At 38.1% G+C, this 20,308-nt stretch overlaps 1 protein-coding gene across 1 annotated transcript in view; it reads left to right on the top strand.

Moving 5' to 3' along the window:
* The first annotated feature begins 1,947 nt into the window (after positions 1 to 1,947).
* LOC113109134 (interferon alpha/beta receptor 1a-like) overlaps positions 1,948 to 20,308 on the top strand; it is a 59,815-nt gene continuing 41,454 nt past the window's right edge. Inside the window, exons 1-3 of the mRNA XM_026272703.1 lie at positions 1,948 to 2,109; positions 7,687 to 7,816; positions 16,460 to 16,650. Coding sequence (XP_026128488.1) covers positions 2,052 to 2,109; positions 7,687 to 7,816; positions 16,460 to 16,650 — 379 coding nt within the window. The 5' untranslated portion in view covers positions 1,948 to 2,051. The remainder of the gene's footprint in view (positions 2,110 to 7,686; positions 7,817 to 16,459; positions 16,651 to 20,308) is intronic.

The following is a 20,308-nucleotide window of genomic DNA, read 5'->3' as shown; positions in this document are numbered from 1 at the left end:
GGAAACTTTCTGTTTGTAAAATGTGCTATAGAAATAAAGTGGATTGGATTGGATCAGATCTCATTTATTACCAGCAAAATATGGAGTTCCACAAGGATCCGTCCTAGGTCCCCTTCTATTTTCAATAGAGCTTGGGAAACTACGTCACGGCGTATTGCATTCTGGGTAGTCGCGGACATTTTTTGGGACACGCTTATCAGTAAAAGTGAAAGTGACATGACATACAGATCAAGTGTAAGATTACACATAAAGAAAAACTCAACGAGGAAGCAAAGATGCGGTATTTAGAAAAAAAATCAAGACAATTACCGAACTCAATCTGCACGAACACAAAGAGTGGTCGGATGATCTTAAAGAGCTGCCGCTCGTAACCTTCCCCAATGTATTTTCTAACCTTGTTTGTAGTGTCAGAGCGTACACCTCTGTTCAGTTTAAAAATGATAAATCTCTTGAGTCTCACCTGCAATTTACAAATGGATGGGTGCAGCACCTACACATTTTCCGCGTCAACGAGCGAGTTACATGGCCCCTTTACTTTTTAATATGTGTTATTGTAAACTGTACAAATTAACCTCAGTGTGTTATGATGCACAAATAAAGAGATACAGAATTGATCAATTTTGCCGTTTATTACTGTAACAGGTGGTATGCAATATGCATAACACTGATAATGCAGGAGATGTGGTTCATGCATAGGTAACATAAAATTAAATTTAATGTAACATTAAGTCTGTCAAATCGATTAATCACATCCAAAAAAAGTTGTTTATATAACGTACATTTCTGTATATTTATATATATATATATATATATATATATATATATATATATATATATATATATATATAAATATAAATGCACATACATACGTGTGTATATATCAGACCAAAGGGACAATCCTTCTTTTCCTTCTTACTGCTGCTAACCAAGCTATGTGACGCCGCTTTGTTAACTCGGAGACCTGAGATCAAGGTGCGGTTTTCCAGCGGGAAAGCTGAAAAATCGCACTCCATTCAAATTATTTTTCCATGCCGGTCATGATTACGAGTATGGCAGTTAATTACGTCCGTGTCCTAATGTCCCAGAATGCATTGCGTTGCTGACGTCATGTTCCCAGACTCTATATACATGTTGCCCCTTGGTAAGGCCGGTGACATTTGTCTATCAGTGCTTCACACTCCAGTCCAGTCGGTGGCGGTAAATGCACCAAAAAGTTGGTTTGCCATCCGCCATAAAAAGTTAAAAGAAGAAGAAGTAGAAGAAGGGCGGTGACACACTGGATTCGTGGTGTAAGCGTCTCAGCTGCGTGGGGTGTCAGTTTTTAATCCGGCTCCCATGTTAACAGGTTAGAGCTTGCAGACTGCCCGCGTGACACCCGACTCTCAGGCGTGGCTCGAGCCGCACGGAAAACGTGTGCATGCTAGAAAGTGTGTTAAAGAGAGTGTGTTTAATATTTAAAAGATTGGATGACCAAAAATTTTCTTTTATTCGGATAAGACAGAGATATTGGACCAAAAACACTACACAGAATCTTGTAGATTAAAAATTGCAACTAGACGGATGCGCTTCTTCCTCTACAGTCAAAAATCTGGGTGTTATATTAGACACCAACTTGTCTTTTGAATTAAGATCGGCTCTGCCTCCTTCTATTACCAATCTTGGAAACGTGTTGAAAGTGAAACCTGAAAAAAAACAGCGTGCATAAGAAAGTGATTGCACACTTTCGCCAACTTAAGCAAATGCTCTCGATCACAGATTGCACGCTTCCCAGACGAAACGAACCCCACGCAATACTGAAATAATATAACCTGTGAACATATTTCCCATTTAAGTCATTCATCCGACACTATGAGACAAGTGTTATGTAGGCTACACTTCTTGTGCCTCCTTTGGGCACCGCAAGCTTATTTCTTCAGTTTTGGGGAGAACACACCCTGAAGTTTCGTAATAGCGGAGCCTGAACATCACTTCCGCATGACGGAAGCGTTACTGTTACTTCTGTGTTTGTTGGGGCCTCGAGCACAAACCCAGAGCCGCAGCTCGATGGGGACATGAAGTCGCTCCGCTGCTTCTGCGTCTGTTCTCTGCTTCTGCTGAAAGTGTCCACGGGTGAGTTCATCTTCTGACTCTGTACTCACTCTAACTACTTCTCATCATCTGCCACAGAACGGTTTCACTGCGCGACTGTAAAACAAGTTTAGACCACCTTGAACGAGTCTGCTGCTGCTTGGAGAGTGCGATCATTTCCGCTCAATAAGACCGGAATCACCGAGATTCGCTGTAAATTCGCACCGAGACTTCACTTATGTTTAAATAACCGCATGGTTCAGTGTCAGGCGATGACGCAACGCTCTGTGTTTGAAGCAACGCTATGTTGAACCAAAACTGTTAAAGTGATTTCGTGACAATTAAAAGTGTTATAAAGCCCACTGAATCATACTCGGAATCGATGCTGATAATGAAACCACTTGGGAGTGACCAGTCAGGTGATTTATTTCTGAACATAAGAGGACAGTGACATAAAAGGAAAACCTAATCACGTTTTGTTTTTGTTGTTGTGTTTTATTTATTTATTTATTGGTGTGAAAAAATAGCAAATGTAGCTATATTTTAGCTATAAATCAAAGTAACTTACAGTCTTAATTGTTTGAACTTTTAGAAGACACATTGACTTTAATATTTACAGTTCTGCAAGTTTGCTGTTTTAAGGGATGGTTTTCACATTGGTCTGTAGGCGCGGATTTCAGATTTGTATTATTATTTTATTATGAATCAGAAATACTCTCTAGCTTATTGACATTGGACATTCATCGTCCTTCAGCAGGTGATTTCCTCTGTAATCTACAGCATTAGATAGATAGTACACTTATTCACAATTAGCATAATGGCCAGCTATGATTTATAACGAGTATTGTGTTGTGTTGTGTCCAGGGACTCAGTGAACTATTCTGGTCTACTTCTCATGTTTGGCTCCGATGTGTTTCAGTAATCCAGTGGTGGGCCGTCAGGGCATTCTCTGATGGCCCTATAAAACAATTAGTTGTATGAAAAATGTTTTTATTATTATTATTTAGATATCATTCTCATTTGTGTAGTCCACAGAATGGTCTATGATCAGTTTTGTTGAGGGAACTGGAGTATCCTACATAAAGTCTGCTCTACAGAAAGTGCTTGCCTTTTGTTGAAAGACGTCGAATCAGATTTGTAACGAGCATTAGTGACAGATTCATCAGCCAATCAGATTCCGACATTCCATGACAACATGTCCTGTGGGTCCAGTGCTTCCCCCAGACATGGTTCTCACAAAACCCACCCAAGGTGCCAATAAAGTATAGTATTACAATATACACAGTGAAATAAAGTGCAACAGAATGTTAATATATTGTAAACAAAATACTACACAGATATTACAGAATAATCTCTGTAATTCAGTATAATATTACTTCGGATTAAACATGGTTGAAATCATGGATATGTGTTGTATTCCATTTTACTATTGTTTTTCCATTCTCTTTTCCACCTCAGCGCTCTTTAATACTTTAATGACTTTTACATTTTTACATTCAACTTTTAGATTTTTACATTTTAATAGAGTATTTTGTTAGGTATGCACAAACACCTAACGTCATCACGCAATGCAAATTATACATGCATGTGTTGTCACCATGTTAATGCGCATGCATGTCATAAGCTGCGTCACTGCAGGAACTTTACCCAGGAACTAGGGACTTTGGGACTTTGGTACTCCACCGCAGGAACTAAATAAAGTTCCAGGTAAAAACAAATGCCCCTCAGAAAGTCCATGCTGTGAGGTAGCACTTTTTCTCTGATTGGTTGGCTTCCCACTTGATGCCTCAAAAGACATAAGAAGACCGATAATCATGGCCTCAAAGTCACACAGTTTTGGCTGGCTTCCTTTTGAGAAAAACAATGAAAATACAGTTCAGGGTAAGCTGTGCAGCACCAAGCTGTCACACACATCTACAACAAATACAATGCGCTATCATCTAAAATGTGTATATAAAATATCTGGCGATAACAGAGCGGCAACTCAGACGAGCACTGAATCACTTGCCGTAAGACCTAAATGCAACCCAAGCAGAACCGAGAAGACGACAAAGCTATTCGCTGAAATGGTGGTGAAATATTTGCTGCCCATTAGCTTCAGGGACAGAGAAGGTTTAATTGTCCAGTGGTACCTGGCTGTTCCTGCAACATCTGTTCCTGCGGAGCAGTGGTGCAAAAAGTGGGTATGCGCGCCAAAGCGATTTTTTTTTTTTTTTTTATAATAAAAAATAAAAATGTACATTAAAAGTTGTGTGTGTGTATATATATATATATATATATATATATATATATATATATATATATATATATATATATATATATATATATATTAGGGCTGTCACTTTTAGTTCGAAAATCGATTGCACAATCAATCGGACCAACCCAAAAAAGTTTTGAAAATGAAAATAGGGAATCGATTTTAACCAAATACGTACAGTATTAATTTAAAAAGAATTAAACAATTAAAAAATATAGATATAACAAAACTCACAAACAAGCAGAAAAAATAAAGAATTCAGAAAGTGCAGTATGTGCTGCGACAGCTAGATATAAAATACCAGCAATTTTACACCTATAAGACCAAGTGACGTCGAAAGCGACCTCTCTGCTTTCATAACAACGTGAATATAGCGTCTGGGGCGAATGATTTCAATGTTAAGTCACTGTAAAGACACGTTTACATGCGTCTGGAGGTCTCGCAGCATGGTAGACGTGAATTCTCTTCATTCAGCATCTAGTTACAGGAGATTCTGAGTTATGAGAAGAACCATTGCAAGCTGACAGTGACCGGTAATACCCACACCTTGTGCAGCTGGACCGGAGTGTCCCTGGACATCAGTGCGGTCAGAGCACGTCTTCTCAACAGCTGGACATACAGTGAATAAATAACTCTCTGCTCTGGATCCCGAAATGCTGATCGACTTGTTTTCCTGTTTGTAATGGTCCTAGCCATTTGGTGCATTTCCTTAAGCCTGTCTAGTGCCCCTAGCCTAAGTGTCGGTTACGTTCAATAAAAAACACACATGGCTTGTTCTCAAGTCCATTTAAAATTTAGTTTTTTGAACAGTTGTTTGAAATGGATTAAATCATTATTTAAAGTAATCTTGGATATTTTTGAATTGCCTAAATCATAAATGCAGCCGGGTTGAAGCCTGCAGTGATGTTGTTATTGTGTTATTGCAGCCGTCCCTTCTGCATATATATCTTTTCGAGAATGTTGCACTCCTGTTGCTGTTTGTTATTCTGCACGAAACTTAATGCCAATAAATAAGAAATATTGCTGACTTGTGCGTTTCCAGCGCTGTCTTTACATCCGTCTGTTATTTGACATTGAAAAAGGAAACGTGTTTTTTTAGGTTTTTTTTAGACATGGAAAATCGATTTTATGATCGATTCAATGAACACTTATGTCTTAAAAATCGAAAATGATTTTTTCACAAAAGTGACAGCACTAATATATATATATATAAAATATATAAATTTTAGAGGACTAACAGGCGCCAGTGCCCTCATAATATTCCATCATAGAATTTAGACACAGTACCTCGCGAGTAGGTGGGGGGCCGTGAGCGCTGAGTGAGCAGCAGTAACGTTAGTGCGTTGTCGTTGAAATGGATAAAACAAAAAAGCTCTCGGGGGCTAAAAATAGAAAAAGAAAGAGGGCAAAGGAGATGGCATGTCAAGGGATGCGACAGCAGCTAAAGTGATTGGTGAAAGGCAACAGGTAGGATTTAAAATGTGACGTCTATGATCGGAGAATATGTAAAACTGGAATCTGAGCTGTCATTTATTCCATCATCACCCGGGAGCTGATGGCGCGCGCGCGCACATATTGGACCCAAAGAGCACACGTTGATATCTGTGTTTAAACTAAATTATTTTAAAGGGGGGGTGAAATGCTATTTCATGCATACTGAGTTTTTTACACTGTTAAAGAGTTGGATTCCCATGCTAAACTTGGACAAAGTTTCAAAAATTAAGTTGTACGTTTGAAGGAGTATTTCTGTTCCCAAAATACTACTTCCCGTTTGTCACAAGTTTTGGAAAGTTTTTTTCGAGTATGGGTCTACGGATTTGCGTATCGTTTATTTCTTAAGGATGATGCAATCCCAACGAAAAAGGGTCACGATCGTGTGTTGGAACCGCAGGCGGTGAGTAAAACTGCTTCAAATATCTCTGTGTTGTTAACTTAGCTATCGGCGCGTAATGTTAAGCACATCAAGTAAACAACATGCGATGTTGTCATCAAACTGCACTTTCCACATGTACAGCTTAAAAAAAAAAAAAAGACGACATAAAGTGGAACTTAGTCATTTTCCAAAACCGCTAAGCAAATACAAAGTCACACAGTGTTGGCTGGCTTCCTTTTGAGAAAAACGATGAAAATACAGTTCAGGGTAAGCTGTGCAGCGCCAAGCTGTCACACACATCTACAACAAATACAATGCGCTATCATCTAAAATGTGTATCTGGTACTTGCTACCTTACATCTTTACTCTTTCATTTAATTCTTTCCATGGTTTTGAAAAGCTTGTCTCGGATGCTTGTTTGTCACTTTTTGCATAACTCTGGGTCGGTCAGCAGCAAGATTCGTTGCAATTTGTTTCTAGGAGGTACATGCTTTCCCTTAATCTTTAAAGTCTCCCTGCGAGAGATCGTACAGGTGCGGATAAATCTGTGCTGCTCAGCTATTCGACATTCCAGTGTATTCATGTTACTTGTGACTAGGCCGGAGTTATTGTTCTCTCTTGCCTCACCTCCGCTGAATAAAACAAAAAAAATTGGAAAAAACTCTCATGCCAAAGAAGGTGGAGTTTCAGAACACACTCCCTGATTGCGTAAATGCCACAGACCAATGGAAACTCAAAGATGTTTAGGAGCCAAAACTAACTCCCCCAGAAAGTTTGTTTTGGTCAGCTGTTCCTAACTGCTGAAACAAACTTAAAATGCTTTGGCTTGATTTTGTGCAAAATTAGGTCATATAAGTTCGTTCTTTGATTTCGTTTGAAGTATATTTGGGCCTTCAGGAACAAGATGTTTCTATATGAACATTACTTCAGATGTGCTGTAGAGATGGGTGTTTGTTTCAGGGAGCTTCCTGAGTTGAGATGCTGAGCTTAAACCTGAATTTGTTGTGGCCCGACACACAGAGAACTACTGTGGTTAAACACAGTAAAACATGCAATAAAAATGCTTCTGCAAGCTTTAATCACTTTATGTAGACTGGTCATAAAGGCATACAGTGATTTAAAACACTGCAGTTATGCATTTAAGAAATAAAAAATTGCCACACATGGATTATAAGAATCTGTAACTGTAAATGTGCTTTTGTTACATTTACAAATGCACTCCGTTGCTCTTGTTTTAAACTTCTCTGTCTTTTCTTGAAAAGATGCTGTATTTCACACTAAATGCAATCTATGTTATCATAAGTGAAAGTGTAATTAGGTTCATGGCTGTGTGATTACATCAGTGAAGCTGTCCACCCTGCACATTGTCTGCACACTGCTGGTTATGAAGATGAGTCTGGAGAGCTGTGGAGCAGAGTACAGTTATAATGCTCAACCCTGCAGAAACAGAAACCGTGTGTGTGTGTGTGTGTCTCTGTGTGTCTGGCAGGATTTGGAGATCTGAGGCGTCCTGAGAACGTCAGCATGGACTCACTCAACACCCGTTATGTGCTGCGGTGGGACTGGCCTCATGAGACCGCCATCAACCAGACCGTCACCTTCACTGCACAGTATATACTGTAAGAGCCTTTATATGTGTTTGCTTCATGCACATGACCAGCGTGTACATGCTTATTTGGGCTTGTGATTGAATCTACTGTTAAAGTGAAGAAAAGGTCATAAGACCTAACAGACACTGTAATAGACTGTTTGAGGAGATGTAGACTAAGGATATGACCAAGGTCTAATGTGTGACACAATGCGTAAATGCTTCTTAAGGTCGGGCTTAGTTTTCATCTCAAAATGCCAAGGAAAATAACTGCTAAATTATATTTAGCATAAAGAAAATTAGGCCTGCACCTTTTTGGAATATCGACAGTCTTTTCCTCCAAATTTCTGTTTATTATTTTGTCTAGATGTCTAAAAGGTGCAAGAAAAAAAATATATATAGAATCTACCCTGGTTTAACATAAATCTCTGGGAGTTAATGAAAAAACGGGATGCTTCTCTGAAAAAGTTTTTAAAATCAAAATTGAATACAAAATGATCAAAATGATCATCTAATTTTTAAAAGTTTACGAAATAAAGTCACACAACAACTTAGATAGGCTGGAGAATTTTTTTTTCCTCAATGTTATTAGTGAAGCAAAAGGAAACTCTTAAAAAAGTTATGGAAGAGCATTGACAAATTACTTGGAAGGGAAAAATCAGCAAATAAACATTTAAAACTCGCGGTGGATGGTGGATGGCTCTATCCAGCATGATGATAAGATTATTGCGGAATGTTTTAATGATCATTTTATAAATTCGCTACGAGAAATTAGTCTAAGTTCACCAAAAATTCAACTCACACAAGCTTTAACCTGTAATGATTCTGCTTTTAAGTTTTCCCTAATCAACACAGAGAAAGTTGAAAATGTAATCTCACTTCTATCTAATAGTAAAGCTAAAGATATATATGGTTGTGATACAGCTTTTCTCAAACAACACAAGACATCTATTATGATACCCCTAGTGATGATTATAAACAAGTCCTTTAACGAAAATATTTTTCCCGGTGTATTTAAGCCTGCCATTGTCACCCCTGTACATAAATCTGGGGATACTCAAGTGGTCTCTAATTATCGACCCATCAGTATTCTCCCAGCTGCATCAAAGGTAATCGAAAAGGTTGTGGCAGAACAACTTATAGCACATCTAGACTCGAAGTCCTTTTTCCATCCTATGCAATTTGGTTTCAGAAAAAAACATTCCACTTAAACTGGATGTTGCTACTTCCTTGAAGAGATTAAAACTAGCTTAGATCAAAGAGGAGTGGTGGGAGCTGTCTTCTTAGATTTACGCAAAGCCTTTGATACAGTTAACCATGAGGTACTGATACACAAATTGGCCAAAAATGAAATTTCCACTAACGTCCAAAATTGGATAAAATCATACTTGATAAATCAAAAACAATGTGTGCAAATAAATGGCACATTGTCTATGTCTCTTGTCTCTACTATGGGAGTACCACAGGGGTCAATTCTAGGGCCACTGTTGTTTTGCTTATATATTAATGACCTGCCTTCGGTCTGCAAGGGCATAAATATTGTTATGTACGCTGATGATACAGTATTATGTACCCATGGAAGAAGTGCAACAGACGTAGCCGAAAAATTATCAAGTGTCATGAGCAAGGTTAACCACTGGTTACATGACTCCTGTCTCACATTAAATGTGGAGAAAACTGTAACTATGTTTTTTACACACCAGTTTATACTTAAAACTTATCCAGAAATTTTAGTAAACGGCCAACTTATAAAACATGTAAATACATTTAAATATTTCGGGGTAGTTCTAGATTCCACACTTAGTTTTAAAGCTCACGTTAAGAAATTGTGTAACAAATTGAAATTTAATTTAGTAAATTTTAGATGTATAAGAAACTCTCTCACCACTGAAGCATCCAGTACTTACTTAAATGCATTGATCATCCCCCACTTTTTGTACTGCATTACATCCTGGTCTCATGCATGTAAAACAGTCGTACAACCTTTAGAATCTTCTCAAGATCCATGATAAAAAAAAAACATGTTATTATCATCACTGTCAAATACTCGTCAAATATGATATACTTAGCTTTGATAAGTGGTATGTTTGCTTGAGAGAGAGGAGACAGAGTAAATGGGTTGATGGCCTCCCTGGTTCTGTTTTTTGCAAACTTGTTTGTCTGTAATCTCAATGGACATCATTTTATCTATAATTCTATGAAATTTAAAATTGTTATTTTTTTAAAATTTGTCATACCTGCTTTGTCACACCAGGGACTACAGGTGGAAATTAGCAATTGTAGCTATAACCTGGCCCAAGACATATTCTCTTGTTTAACAAGTTTGATGTTTATTTGTGCATGTCCCTGTTTCAAATAAAATAATTTCCATTCCCTTCCATTTTGTTTTTATTCTCACTGTTACTGTAATGTAAAAATGAGTGAAGGAAAATCTGCATAAATGAAAGACAGAACAACAAATACTACCGAGAGAATTATATTTATAGTAATCTAATATTAATATTTCTTTTGCATTACTGCTGTAAAAAATGATGTTTAAATGTGCGCAGGATTATTAACCCTTTTAACCCGAGGCAAAGAGTATAGAAGCCCAAGAGGCGAAACTCTGTTGTGTTATGGGTAACAGTCTGTAGATGGCGCTGCGGAGGCGCGGCCGACGTTATGGACTGAAAGCTGCTGAAATCGTTAGCGCCAGTTTGCGTGCCACACAACCAAACTGTGAAGAAGATGAGCAAGTGGTCAAAACGCAAGCAGTGTTCTGCAATAAATTGCAAAAATTACCAGTCCACCAAAAGCAATTTGGCATTTCATGGATTTCCAAAGGATGCACAAAGGTATAACTCATTTAAGTGGAAATATTTTAATGATGTCGTGATTTAACTTGAATGTTGAACGTGAATGACAGCATTGTTAGCGTTGGTAAATCTGCATGAATGTTAGGCTAGGCTAGTGCATCTCTGTCAAGTTTGCCTTATAAACTAATGAATGAATTTCATCAGTTCTTTCAATCAGTTCTTCCAATCAGTTATTGTTCATTTTTAGAAATCTATACAAAACTTGAACTGGCTAGTAGTACACTAGTTTCTGAAAGATGGTCAGAGTTATTTTTTGTTCTTGTGTGCATTTGCTAGATTATACACCTTTTTGACTAATGCTTCCATTCTATGTCAATGCCTCTTCTCTCACAAAACGAAAAAAATACAAACTTCTCATACACAAATGCACACACAATAGATGGTTGTGTCTGATTAATTACTGAGATCTTATGGCACCACTTCCATTTTAGTACTGTTTATAGTTCATGTGTGCACTTGCTAGATTGCACATCTTTTGTTGTACCTTTCTGTCTGTAACAGGACATTCACAGATTGTTTTTGTTCTTGCCATTGAAACGTTCACTGTGTGCACTTTCACTGAAGATGTTGAAAAAAAAAAGTTAATATTTTTGTGAAATTCTATGTAAAAGATGAACTGTCTTTAGAAATGCTCATTTATTATTTATTTATTTATTTATTTTTCCAAATCATATATATGGTGATGTCCACTAATGTCAAAATCAACATTTGAATAAATCTTATTACTGTGTGTCTGCCTATATATATTATTTCATGAGTTTCTGTTATTCATATAACAAGGACAATGCATAATAGAACATAAATATTGATAGATTAAAGGTTTGCAGTAATTTTATAATTGTATCTTTGCGAACCTAAAGTGGTAGGCTAATGAAGCCGATTCGGTGGGGGACATACTCTTACGAAAAAGTACTATAGGAATCTTATATTATTTTGGGACAAAATATTATAGTAATCTAATAATAAACTAGGCCTATAGTAATCTGGGACATACTACAGAATTACGATAAGAGTACTATAGAAATACTATAGCAGCTTAAAAATATTATAGAGGTATAACAACATCACAGAAGTATGTTATGTTCTGCAATACCTCTATAATATCCTAGAGCCGCTATAGTATTTCTATAGTAGTCTTATAGTACTTCTATAGTAATATTTTGTCCCAGAATAACATTGTTTACGAAACAAAATTGCATAGTATTATTTTCGGAAAATTCTCCCGATTATATATTCCCCTGTCATAATCGGAGATCCAACGATATTGCTCATAGCTATAACACATAAAACCCAACGGGGACACTTGAGGCACAGCAGAAGAAACATTTCACTTCACGCTTTTGTTCATAACTTCATGAAACATCCATAGATCGTGGAAAATTGCATGTTTTTTATGTTTGTTTGTTTTTTCAGAATTCTCCTGATTAAAAGGAGCCCAAACGGGGATGGTATCCCCCTGGTGGATAAAAAATGACAAAAAGCATCCCCCCAACCATCCCCTTTAGATTAGTAATGTTGTGTGTTATGTAAAATCTATTGTGCAAATGAAATGTTCTTTAAAATACAGTATTGTTCAAAATAATAGCAGTACAATGTGACTAACCAGAATAATCAAGGTTTTTAGTATATTTTTTTATTGCTACGTGGCAAACAAGTTACCAGTAGGTTCAGTAGATTCTCAGAAAACAAATGAGACCCAGCATTCATGATATGCACGCTCTTAAGGCTGTGCAATTGGGCAATTAGTTGAAAGGGGTGTGTTCAAAAAAATAGCAGTGTCTACCTTTGACTGTACAAACTCAAAACTATTTTGTACAAACATTTTTTTTTTTCTGGGATTTAGCAATCCTGTGAATCACTAAACTAATATTTAGTTGTATGACCACAGTTTTTTAAAACTGCTTGACATCTGTGTGGCATGGAGTCAACCAACTTGTGGCACCTCTCAGCTGTTATTCCACTCCATGATTCTTTAACAACATTCCACAATTCATTCACATTTCTTGGTTTTGCTTCAGAAACAGCATTTTTGATATCACCCCACAAGTTCTCAATTGGATTAAGGTCTGGAGATTGGGCTGGCCACTCCATAACATTAATTTTGTTGGTTTGGAACCAAGACTTTGCCCGTTTACTAGTGTGTTTTGGGTCATTGTCTTGTTGAAACAACCATTTCAAGGGCATGTCCTCTTCAGCATAGGGCAACATGACCTCTTCAAGTATTTTAACATATGCAAACTGATCCATGATCCCTGGTATGCGATAAATAGGCCCAACACCATAGTAGGAGAAACATGCCCATATCATGATGCTTGCACCTCCATGCTTCACTGTCTTCACTGTGTACTGTGGCTTGAATTCAGAGTTTGGGGGTCGTCTCACAAACTGCCTGTGGCCCTTGGACCCAAAAAGAACAATTTTACTCTCATCAGTCCACAAAATGTTCCTCCATTTCTCTTTAGGCCAGTTGATGTGTTCTTTGGCAAATTGTAACCTCTTCTGCACATGCCTTTTTTTTAACAGAGGGACTTTGCGGGGGATTCTTGAAAATAGATTAGCTTCACACAGACGTCTTCTAACTGTCACAGTACTTACAGGTAACTCCAGACTGTCTTTGATCATCCTGGAGGTGATCATTGGCTGAGCCTTTGCCATTCTGGTTATTCTTCTATCCATTTTGATGGTTGTCTTCCGTTTTCTTCCACGTCTCTCTGGTTTTGCTCTCCATTTTAAGGCATTGGAGATCATTTTAGCTGAACAGCCTATCATTTTTTGCACCTCTTTATAGGTTTTCCCCTCTCTAATCAACTTTTGAATCAAAGTACGCTGTTCTTCTGAACAATGTCTTGAACGACCCATTTTCCTCAGCTTTCAAATGCATGTTCAACAAGTGTTGGCTTCATCCTTAAATAGGGGCCACCTGATTCACACCGGTTTCTTCACAAAATTGATGACCTCAGTGATTGAATGCCACACTGCTATTTTTTTGAACACACCCCTTTCAACTAATTCAACTAATTGCCCAATTGCACAGCCTTAAGAGCGTGCATATCATGAATGCTGGGTCTCATTTGTTTTCTGAGAATCTACTGAACCTACTGGTAACTTGTTTGCCACGTAGCAATAAAAAATATACGAAAAACCTTGATTATTCTGGTTAGTCACATTGTACTGCTATTATTTTGAACAATACTGTAGGTATGATTTTTCCTTGATTAGAATTTAAAGACATTGCCCTGACATTGTCATTGTGCTGTTTGTGTGACTGGGAGACGATAGGAGAGATGAAATTATCGAGTAAAAAACATTTCAAAACACATCTTGAGAGTCCAGAAAGCATTCACTGCGCGACGAGGCCTATTAGAATGCAGTCAAAATGCCCTTCTAATTCAAGCTATGTGTTAGATTTTGCTATATTTGGCTGGGCAGTACCAGTTCAGTTCAGTTTCAGTTTATTGTCCCCTAAGGGAAACTTGTCTTACAGCCAGGTAAACACACAGGTAGCACAACAGGTAAACACCACATACACATACAGAAGATCCAGAAATGTAATCACTTCGAGTGTAATCAGTAGTTTAGGTGGCTCGCCAATGTACTAGATTTCTCTTAATACATAAAATAAGTTGAAGGTAGAAGTGTAGCAGTTCTTCAGCAGTGATGTTAGCATGTCATCCTTCAAACAATCTTAACCCAAAGCACTGTCTGTAAGACCCGACCTTTATACCTGGTAACAAATGTGGTACCAATAGTACAATAACACCCCATGGAGAGCCAATGATGGTGAAACCTGGTGATGACCTGATAGCACCTCTCCCATGGAGAGTCCATGATGCATTGACCTAATGCCAACCTAACGGGATAACAAGGGCCATTTAGGCCACACTTTTGTCAAAAGTTTGAGTTAATGGCATCTGAAACACAGTCACATTTAAATGCATCTGACTAAAGACACACAATCTTTCAAATGAAAGAAAAAATGCCCATGTTTGAGTTAGGTTTTTATATTCATTGCATAAGCAATGTGCTTTTTTGAATATCAGCACATGAATATGCTATTTCACTTTCGTTTCTAATTTAATCAGCTGTTTGAAAGAATCGTTTGATTTGAATGATTCAACAAATCATTTATTAAAACAGGGATTTGCTTCCATTTAACGGCAGTTTTATTGTCATCTTTATTTATCCATGACAGTCCGAAACCAGCCAAGGTGGCAGCACATAAACACATTCAGCAAAATATTGTTTAATTAGCAGAACTGACCCAAATTCCTCCATTTCTGGCTCAAGAAGGGAAAAAAAGCTTAAAAATAGTAGTTGGTTTAAAAAGGCAAAATTTTAACCTTTTTAGACTAATTTTGTAATCATTGGGTTAAAATTAGCAACAGGACAAACCCAAACGAAATGGACCACACCATACTCCTGAATTTATTATTTTTTTTACAATCTGACCACTGCTCTTACAATGATCTTTAATTTAGATGTACAGATATTCCTCATCGAGGAACCCCAAAGGCGCATGTTATAACTTTCTCAATGTTTTTACACTCGTCATTTCTTGAAACATGGTCTGATCATTTAAAGTGACGCATCATTATTTATAGCAAATTCTCGTGATTGAAATGAGTCCCGAATCAAATAATCCATTGCATTTTTTGTGTATAAATAATACCTTAACCTATTAATTGGAAACTGTAATTTTGTTATAGGGGTGTAACGGTACGTGTATTCGTACCGGACCATTCGGTACAGGGCTTTCGGTACTGAATGTAATATTTTGTGTGCGGAACATAGGTACATTTTCGTGTTTCCAAACGAACATATTAAGTGGCGGAAGTCTCCGCGTTCAGCGCAAATCCCGCCCTGCAGCTGATTCTGAGGCCGGTGACACACTGGATGCGTGGCGTGAGCGTGGCGTTTCTGCTGCGTGTCAGTTGCGTGACACCTGCTTCGCGTTTTCTGTGTCTTTACACACCAGAATCGTGCCTGACGCGGCGCTGGCGCGCTGCTGTTACTGTAGGTGACAGAGGGAGACCGCCGACAGACCAGGATCTTGTCTTCACGACAACAATATCTATACTTCATGTTGAGCATAAATATAAAGCCTACTGATAAAGGACACAATAGACTGTTTGACAGGTGCAGTAATATGCCAGTGTGTCACCGGCCTAAGGTTTTCAAAAGGCATCACACGAGTGTGAACATCACTACAACTACGAAAAAAAAAACGATTGTAATTGAAACGCAGCTCCCGTCGGCATTTAAACAGACCTTTGCTCTTAATTCGGTCCAATGCAATAACGAAATCTGAGCAGGTCTAAAAACTGAAACTGTTGATGCTGCACTTTACACTTTGGAAAAGTTATTTATATATATATATAATTTAAATATGAGCAGGCCTACAAGCTGGGATTGGTAATGCTGCACTGTAATCATAGTTATTTATTTATATTTTTCATTATATTTTATTATATGATATTGGTTTGAGACTGAGAGTATTTTATTTAGTGGAGAACTTTGCAGCAGTGTTTTATTTCTTATTCTTTTTTTATTTTATATATATTTTATTAAAAAAGTATTTTAAAAAAAGTGTAAACAAAAGTTAATAGTAATAAACAACCTGCAGTTTAATGTTTGTAATTTTTTTCCCTTACTGTACCGAAAATGAACTGAACCGTGACTTTAATTTTTTTTTTTTTTTTTTTTTTTTCGTACCGTTACACCCCTACTTTCTTATATTTACTGGGGCTTCAGGAACAGGCTCGGGAAGCACTGCTGTACTGTCAGATAAAGTGCACTCATGTTGTCCTTTCCTCCAACAGGGAGTATCAGTCCCGGAAGGCCAATTATGAGCAGTACTGGACATCAGTGTGTGTCAATGTTCGGGAGCATTACTGTGATTTCTCTGGAGCTGAACTGCATTACAATGGCTTATTTCTGCTGCGAGTGCAGGCCAACACATCACAGCAGTCCTCCAGCTGGGTCCAGATCAGATTCTGTCCTGATGAACAGGGTAAGCTGTCTGTCTGTCTGTAGTCTGTCTGTCTAGGGCTGCACGATTAATCGAATGCTGTGGTCATGCACATCTTGTTAGTAAAGCCGGTTCTCTTATAGTAGTAAATCTCCAGCACGTGCTTTTAAATGGAGCAGCATTTAGTACACCGAGCCGTAGTTCTCTGACAAGCTACACAAAATTGTGCTCATAATGGCAGACGATTTTGTGTAGTAAATTATGTTTTATCTGAAAGCATGTTAAAATACCACATTTAATGAAATGTTTTTAATAAAAAAAATTCTGGTGGAACTCACTTCATAATGTAAGTCTAGTGTTAGAAATAAATCCTTCTGTGAGTTGATGTGGCTTCTTACACAGAATAAGACATATTTCTAAACCGTGAAAAGGGCCATGATGAATAGCATTGCATTATTATATACTTTATTATAATGAAAATTATAAAAAGATGAACTCAGATATACCCTATATTGTCGTAGTCATGTGTTTATTAGCCATGTTGAATTAATGAAAGCAGTTAAATCTTCTGTTTATTCAGCAACCGCTATAGGGATTTCTTGTGTTTCAACCACAAAGTGTACTTGGAGCATCTGCACAAGAGCGCCCTCTGGCCTTCAGATAGAGATTTACTGTTGATCACAGAACTGTGCTTCACTCAGAGAAACACATTACAACCACAGCTTCTGCCTGATCGTGATTTATCGTCTTTACAATTTAATTTCAATTAATCGTGGAGCCCTATATCCATAGTAGTATATCCGTTTGTCTGTCAGTCAGTCTATAATGTCTGTCTGCCTGTAGTCTGTCTTTCTGTTTGTCAGTCTGTCCGTTAGAAGTCTATCTCTCTGTCTTGTCAGTCTTTCTATCGTTCTAACTGTCTGTATATCAGTCTGTAGTCTGTCAGTCTGTTTCTTTGTTAATAGTCTGTCTGTTGGTCTGTCTGTTGGTCATTTGTCTGTCTTGTCTTTCAGTAGTCTGTCAGTCTTTCTTTTTGTCTGTCTGTCAGTAGTCTGTCTGTCTCTCTCTCTGTCTGTCGGTAGTCTGTTTATCTGTCTTTGTCTATAATGTCTGTCAGTCTGTCTTTTAGTAGTCTATCTTATCAGTCTTTCTGTCTCTCTGTTAGTAGTATGGCCATCTGTCTGTTAGTAGTCTGTCAGTCTACTGTCTGTCTGTAGTCTCTGTCTGTCTGTCAGTAGTCTATCTGTCTGTTAGTAGGATTCAATGATTTAAAGCATTTATTTTTATATGCCCAGTGAGGAAAACAAGTTTCCCTGAGCAATGAAATTCTTTGCTGTCCGCAGTGAATGCCAAGACAGTTCAAACTATGCACACACATACACAAACTATACACTACAAACATACATGTACAATGTAAGAAACAAGATAAAAACTATCCTGCAGAAGTAGGAATATAGACTATTAAAACTATATTGTCTTTAATGATAGATGCAGCTCTTCTGTGGACTCTCAGTAGTGTTCACCACTCTCTGAAGACGTTTGCGCTCCTTTACAGTAGTGTTGCCATATCACGCACTGATGCAGCTGGTCAAGACGCTCTCAGCTACACAGCAGTAGAGGTTATTGAGGATCTTAAATCTATGCATTTAGCAGGCGCTTTTATCCAAAGCCACTTACAGTGCATTCAATTTTTACTTGTCATGTGTTCCCGGGGAATCGAACCCCCAACCTTGCCCTACCACTTGAGCTTCAGGAACACCAGGATCTTAGGTGACATGCCAAACTTCCTCAGCCTCCTCAGGAAGTACAGCTGCTGTTGTGCCAGCTGGATGGTGTAGACTGTCCAGGTGATGTCCTCACTGATGTGGACCCCCAGGTATTTAAAACTGCTCACCCTGTCCACTTCAGGCTCTTGGGTAAACAGTGGCTGGTGAGTTTCCTCTCTTTCCTCAAGAAGACTGGCCACCTCCCTCCTGTAGGCCACTTCATCCCTGCCAGTGATCCGTCCTATCACTGCGGTGTCATTAGCGAACTTCAGTATAACGTTGTCTTTGTGGGATACAACACAGACATGTGTGAACAGTGTGTAAAGGATGGGAGATTGAAGATGGAAGTACGTACATCAGTCAGCTCAAGCTCTGAGGGCCCGTCCAGGGATGATTTTCTTCAGCACTCTGTGTAGTAGTGATGGTAGTAGTGGTCCTGTAGTCTGTGATGTGCTGCATGCCTTGCCAAATCCGCCTAGCATCAGCATTAGAGTAGAAACTGCAGCTTCTCTCTGTGCTGTCTCTTGGCCGCTGTAATGGCTTTTCTCAGTCCGCACTTAGATGCCCTCAGTTTCCCAGGTTCATGAACAAAGAGATGTGGTCTGAGTATCCAAAGTGGGGTGCAGCCCTGTATGCATTGTGTATGTTGCTGTAAACATTGTCCAGTGTGTTTTTATCGTGGATGGGTCCACATTTTGGTGATATTTGGGAAGAACAGTCCGCAATTTGCACTGATTAAAGTCCCCAGCTGCAATAAAAATGGTATTTCAGCAATATAAACTCCACGTCTGGCAAGCAGTGCTTAAAACAGTCTGTATGTCTCCGCACCAAGAGTTCTTAATAAACACACACACGCACACACACACCTCTCCCTCCGTCAGTCAGTCTTTCTGTCTGTCTGTCTGTCTGTCAGTAGTCTCTGTCTGTCTTTCTATCGATCAATCTGTCTGTTTGTCATCTATCTCTTTGTCTGTCAGTAGTCTGTGTGCTCTCTTGGCAGGTTTTGCAGTCAGTTCTATCAAACCTTTACAATTAATCCAGAACAGGGCAGCAAGTTTAATTTTTAATGAACCAAAAAGAATACACGTCACACCTCTGTTTATCAATTTGCACTGGCTTCCAATAGCTGCTCGCATAAAATTCAAGGCATTGATGTTTGCCTACAAAACTACCACTGGCTCTGCACCCATTTACCTAAATTCATTACTTCAGACTTATGTGCCTCTAGAAGCTTGTGTTCTGCAAGTGAACGTCGCTTGATTGTGCCATCCCAAAGAAGCACAAAGTCACTTTTACGGACTTTTAAATTAAATGTTCCTCCTGGTGGAATGAACTCCCCAACTCAATCCAAAAAACACATCTCTTCCATCTTTATTTGCCCCTTCTACATTGAGTGCTCTCTATTCTAATTATATTCTTTTTTTTTTATTGTTCTTTTTTTTTTTCAAAAAGTGGAGCATGACAAAATGTTTTTTACAAAAAAGTAAAAAACTGAACAATTAGGGAGAGATAAAAAACATGCACATATCTGACACAAAGTACAAAAGGGGATAAAAAGGAAGACAAAAAAATAATAATAATAATAAAAATAAATAAATGAATGAAAAGAGGATTATTTTTTATATTCTAACCTCTACAAAATCTGGTCGTAAGGGTTGAATATATCTAACCCATTTGCTCCATAATTTAACAAAAGTGCTCCTTTTAATGCGAATTGAAAATGTTATGGATTCCATTACATAAATCTCATTCACTATGTTTATCCACTCAGTCATCGCGGGGGGCTCGGGAAGGAGCCAGCATCTGGTAATTGCCTTTTTGGCTGCTACTGTCAAAATAGAATACAGGTATTTATCTTCATGTCTATGCATATTGTCAAAATGTCCCCAAAAAACTGAAGAAAACTGTAATGGTATGTTGTTAACCTTGAATAT

The sequence above is a fragment of the Carassius auratus genome, chromosome 9 (assembly GCF_003368295.1).
Source record: "Carassius auratus strain Wakin chromosome 9, ASM336829v1, whole genome shotgun sequence".
Lineage (NCBI taxonomy): Eukaryota > Metazoa > Chordata > Actinopteri > Cypriniformes > Cyprinidae > Carassius > Carassius auratus.
This window is presented reverse-complemented; position numbering and strand designations above follow the sequence as displayed.